The 6000-nt window shown below is 33.0% G+C and overlaps 1 protein-coding gene across 2 annotated transcripts in view; it reads right to left on the bottom strand.

The window, feature by feature from the left end:
- Positions 1-1613: 1613 nt before the first annotated feature.
- hycc1 (hyccin PI4KA lipid kinase complex subunit 1) overlaps positions 1614-6000 on the bottom strand; it is a 56331-nt gene continuing 51944 nt past the window's right edge. The window contains exon 11 of one of the 2 annotated variants that reach the window (XM_078428683.1): positions 1614-3095. In XM_078428683.1, coding sequence (XP_078284809.1) covers positions 2581-3095 — 515 coding nt within the window. In that variant the 3' untranslated portion in view covers positions 1614-2580. The remainder of the gene's footprint in view (positions 3096-6000) is intronic. The other variant, XM_078428691.1, reaches the window with a different exon arrangement.

Here is a 6000-nt window from a genome sequence, read left to right as displayed (position 1 = left end):
CATTGGTGTTGTTCTCTAAGCAATGAAATCCTGCTGAGCCGGATGGCCACAACGCATAGATCAACTTGCACTTTACCCTGTCTAAAAACTGTTACAATTGTTTCGTTTCGTTGGGTTGCTGTTAATTACTTAAATTATTGCATCGTATGGGAGGCGCATTCCCAATCTTGTTGTACCCCTGGGTACAATGACAATAAAGATATATTGTATTGTATTGTATTGTATTGTATTAAGTACTATTAGTGAGAAAATTATTTCTCCAAAAAAGATGAAAACATTGGAAATTATCAAAATATAATGCAAAAAGCTCTTGAGTGCCTATTTCACTGATCAATTGAGAGGCTAAATACTTGGTTTTATCTAAGAGGAGTTGGAAAAGTTAAAGTGTAAAAGAATAAAGTTTAAGCAAAACTAAGGCAACTAGAGGTTGCAATCGAAAGTAAACATTTGTTGTCAAGACAAAATATACATAATGAAGACGGCCAAATCCTTTTTTTTTTTGAGAAACTCAGAATAATTATCTTCAATTTATTTCCCTCTTATAAACTTGAGTTAAAAAATATTCAAAATCAGTTACATAATGCAATGATATTTAACAATATTGTAATGCTTTAACATTGTTTGGTAATCCAGATTGCAAATTTCATGGAGGTTCACATGTAGTCTTTGCAACTGGCTTCTCCAATTACTGTAAACTGTAGGACTTAAATCAGAATAATAAACCGCTAAAGTAGATAGTTGAGAACATTTTCAAAAGTGTGGCACATGATTAGCACTTGACAGTTAATATCTGTGAATACACTGATATACAATTTACCAATGGAAAATAATATAATTAAAACCAATTACGTTTATCAAATATATTCATTCACCTCTTCAATAAAAATGTTTATTAAAACATTTAAATTCTTGTGCTGTGGTTTCTACATGATTTCTTTAATAAAAGCATTATTGGAATCTAGACAGAAAATCATAGGTATGACACATATTCTTTGATAAATTATTTATCATAATTACAATTTACTTTGGACTAAAGTTGGGTAAATTATTTTTGTTTTGCTCTTACGAAAGCAAAATGTTGCACGGTATTCCACTTGTGTGTAAAAATTGCACAAATAACTGCAGAAAATAATGGTATGACTAACAATTGTGAATAGTTTGGGAAAAATATGTACATTTTAAAAATACATTTTAATCTTGCTTTAGCTGCCCTCAGTAAATATTTTTCTAAGAAGAAACAATTGTGGGATTAATACAATTCTCAAGTTGTACTGCAATTTGTATGTTCAAAGCTAAACTAGAAGTTATTTTGTGAGCAATAATTTCTTTTAATTTTATTCTCCAACACAATTTTATCAATGATGCCATATCCAAATCTGGAGAAAAATGTCACAATAATTGACATTTTAAAAATAATTATTATGCTGGAAACATCACTTTAACATGAGCATTACTGCTCAAAGTACTGAAATGATAGGTTGAACCAGGACAATGGGACTAACATTTGCAAAATTCCAAAGTTTTCAACCTGTCTCACAAGTTTCAACCACTCCATCAGGCAAACAAGCTTCTCCTCATCCCCTCCCTCCCTCCCTCCTCCCCTCCCCTGCCATTCGACTCCATCTATACCATGCTGTCTGGGAAAGTGGCTAACATAATCAAGCACCATTCACACCTCTATCATTCACTTTTCTCTCATCTCCTATCAAGCAGAAGATTCAAGAATAGTTTTCTCCTGCTATTACCAGACTCTTGTCCAGACCCCTCTTTTGCTAAGGGTAAATATCTGATCGTCCAATCTACTTCTCTGCAGCCCTTGCACTTCTTTATCTGCACTTTCTCTGTAGCTTTCTTTTGTATTACCTGATGTACGCATGCATAGTGCGGATCGCCTACAAAACATTGTTTTTCACTTTATCTCGGTACATGTGACAATAATAAACCAATACAAACTTAGCATTTTCAATTTTGAGGCACATTGAGGTTAACCAGCAACTTCTGCAATTGTTAATGCAAGGAGATATCAGAAATAGGAATATGTTTACATTTACTGATTTAAAGTAGAATTGTTTGTTAAAAAAAGGTCTTTGAAAAAGGCAACAAAATAGATTTGTATCGGTCACAAAGGCCAAAATGCATGCAGGCTGCAAAATCTAGTTCAACAAAGTTCATATCACAATTCTATATGTAGAATTCAAAGCTCACAGGTTTTAAATGTAGTTATTCTCCCTTCAAAATACTACCAAATATAATATGGTAGAAGTAATTAAACAGATTACAACAGAAATAAATAATACAAGGCTGATTCTTCGAAGATAGAGATTATTTACTATTCTAAAATAGTTAACTCTTCAGAAGATGTTCAAATGGACAAAATATACATTAATATACACATTATGCATTTCCCTTTTCATTGTTCAGTTAATTTGTTTTCACAGGTTTATTAAGAAGAAATTGGACTATTTCCACTCAATTAAAAAAACACATTTGCCAAAATAACTGAAAATATTTTATACAAAAAATACAAGATTTTCTTTAATGTCCATGTTGCAAAGGTATACATCTGTTAAGAGATGGGCATTAAAACTTGGTGAGCATTGTTCCTTCTGTTTTTGAAACAGATGTTTGAAGTTCACAATCTGATACACGTCTGTCATCCTGAAGGCTGTAGGCTGAAAATCTGTTTGATTCTGAGACATTTCTACTTGTGGCACTGGCTGGACTGTTTCCAGTAGAGACTCCACTAAACTGTTCAAATGATTTACTGAAAAGCGTTGTAGAAGTGTTTGCCAAACTCTGGCTTCCAGCCTTAGGTAGGGACTGGCTGTTTGTCAGAGTCAATCTTTTCATGGACAAAAGGTCAAGATTCTCACTCACAGCTCTTTGTGACTGATGTTTATGAGCAAGGTGTTCCCGGCAGGTTTCACCTGTTATTTCTTTGCCAGCTTTGTTATTTAATGATTGCCACTGACATTTTCCAGCAGATACCTTGTTATTAGTATTTACCATAACTGCATTTGAAGCCTTGGAATAAGATCTTTCATCTCCTTCAATGATGTTAACGAGATCCTCCTGGACTTTTAAATCAGTTGTTTCTAGAAGACAAAGTAGTAAAGTTCAACTTTAATCAGGATTGATAATTTCTTCAAATCTCCTTCCAACCTTTCTAAAATTTTGATAGCTTTCTAAAATTTTCAAATATCTTCAAAGTTTCCTCAATTTAAGTAAAAATAACCTTAAAATATAATGTCTACTTCTACAAAGAAACTGAAAATATAAAACAGACAAGTGTCACCAATAGCATAGTAGGGAAATATTTGAACATAAAAAGTATTTAACCTAAACTGCCCAGTGGAAATAGAGCAATTGTGTTGAAACACCATTTTTCAATCTCATTCAGTCTTCAAACAGGAAACTGAATGAGGTGTAAACTGAACATCCAACTCGTACACCATTTCTAATTGGGGTTAATATAGTGTACATCAACATCAATAGGTGCCAGGGGAGTATTTTTTTAAACCTTTCCTTCAATGAGCTTTGGCTATTCGAAGTTATTTCAGCATGCTTCCAGAAATCGGCAGTGATGTTGGATTTGCTTGTCCCCCCCTCCCTCTCGAGATGATGTCAAGTTTCCGTCCTATCCTTTTGAAATAGTGACAAAGTGCAGATTAGATGGAAATACTTGCTCTTCATCTGCAGAATTGAATTATACCAAATAATTGTAACAACAATAAAAAGGTTTTAAGGGAACATCAGCATTGATATTTTGTAAAATGTGCTGCCTCTATTGTTTTTAAAAACTAATATTCCCAGTAATAATATAAGTTAACAGATAATATTCTTTAGAAAAAAGTGAAAATTGTAATATTATATATAAAAGCAATTATCAACAATTTAGGAATAGTTGGACCATTGTTCTTTTTGTCCATATTCAACTTGAGAAAGCACATTAGGATTTTATAGGTCATCTGTTCTGTCACATTGTGTACCTTAAAAAGAATTTTAATTATATCCAAACACGAACCTGCTGCATATCTCGACAGCTATTATGGGTCTCGACCCGAAACGTCACTCATTCCTTCTCTCCAGAGATGCTGCCTGTCCCACTGAGTTACTCCAACATTTTGTGTCTACCAGCTATTTAGACAACCTGACAGAGGCTGTGTTGAAAACAAGAGCTATGGAACCACCTTCCAAAGACAGTTTTACATAATTTGGTCTTCATGCCTAAATCCTAATCAGGCATAAAATAATTGTCTGCAGAACACTTTTTTAAAACTTAAACTCTGATCTACAATAAATAACCAAATTAAAGATTTCAGTATTTCTATTGCATTGTTTTCAGCTTCCATCACAAACTCTTTTTTTTAGGTAAATAATTTTTCTCTCTGGCATCCACCCAAAATTCAGCCTTCTGCAACCATAGTGTCATGTTTGATTTGGAGACACAATTATCCAGCTCATCTCTCTCAATCTGCTGATGAAATTCCAACCCATGGCCTTGTTGTATCGCCTTGATTTCTCCAAAGCACTCTTGGCAGCCTGTTGTTCTACCTTTTAAATCTGACTTTAATTCTGATATATATATATAATCTTAATTTACAGCAGATTCTGTTCAATAATCACTTATTTAATTGGACTTGCTATCTTGGGAAAGTATACGTTCACAACAAAATTATGAAATAAAACATGCAATATCCAAATAAGCTAAGAAAAACATTTAAAAATATTCTCAATGAGTAAAACGGTTTTATTCAATCTATTGTTTTTAAGTATCGCCAATTACATACCAAATTGATACAATAATGTATTAGTTAATATGCAGCAAATAAAAACTGCACTAGACAGGATAGGAGTAACAAAATAGTAATTAAAACATGCACCACTGCCAAGTTGAAGGGTCATGGTCATGTTGGACTGTATAAGCCGCCTGCAGAGTGAGAAAGTGCAAAACTATCATTTCAGCCATCACGGTAAAATTAGCAGGTTTGCCAGGAAATGGAGAAAGGTTAAAAGCTTCATTGTAAGCTCAGTGGTAGAATGTGGAATATCAAAACAATATGCACTTCAATGGTAAATAGTATCTCATAAAACTTGGGGGAAAAAAGGAAAAATTGGAAGTCAAACAAAAAAATTAATTCTGAGATTATTCAGCAAGTCCGAAAGCATTTGTGGATGGAAACCAAGATTGCAGATTGAAGTGAATTCTGATGAATGGTCAAAATGTTTCATTGGGCAAGACTATCTAAAATTTATACAACATTAATTTTGAATTATTTTGGGCGGTTTCACCTCCCTAAATGTTTATTTCAAATAATAATGCATCAGCATGCAAAGAAAATCAGTAATGGCACAGACAAAGGTCGTAATGATAATTAGTCACTTTGCTTAAAGTCTCTTGTAACAAAATATGCTTTCGCAAGTCCAAATATTTTTCATCTGCACCACAGTAGACTTGGCTAGAAATTTGTATTTTGGCTATAAGCATTTAATTTCTGCAACACAATGATTTAACTGCATTTTCCTTAAAAAATAGATAATGAAAGAGAAAACTTTATGATTGAAACTACCAATCTGAATGCCTACTGTGACATGTTAGTTAAGGTACAAAAATGCATTTAGTAGGAATGAAGTACTTGTTAGTCAGGGTATTGAGGATTTCGTGAGCTATCCAATAATGCTATTCGGACATATAATTTCAAACTTCTGCTGCCAGTCTTAAATTTGTAAGGATTGTTATAAATGTAAAAGTGTCTACATATTTATATTATACATTTAGCTGGAGAAAATTTAGTTGAACTTTTTGCACCAAGTAAACACAGTTGTGAAAATGGTTAGTTTTTCTTTTATTTAAAAAAATGCAAGCGTTATCGTTTTGATGCTGTCAGTAGAAGCTGTTATTTTGAGAGTATTTTTATTCCAGTAATGTATAGGTTAATGAGCATTACTCAGCCACATAATGTTCCTTAGTATCTATTTTGAGCGATAATTAACTACACT

The sequence above is a fragment of the Rhinoraja longicauda genome, chromosome 2 (assembly GCF_053455715.1).
Source record: "Rhinoraja longicauda isolate Sanriku21f chromosome 2, sRhiLon1.1, whole genome shotgun sequence".
Taxonomy (NCBI): domain Eukaryota; kingdom Metazoa; phylum Chordata; class Chondrichthyes; order Rajiformes; family Arhynchobatidae; genus Rhinoraja; species Rhinoraja longicauda.
The sequence above is the reverse complement of the archived record's forward strand: the minus strand, read 5'-3'. Positions and strand labels throughout refer to the sequence as shown.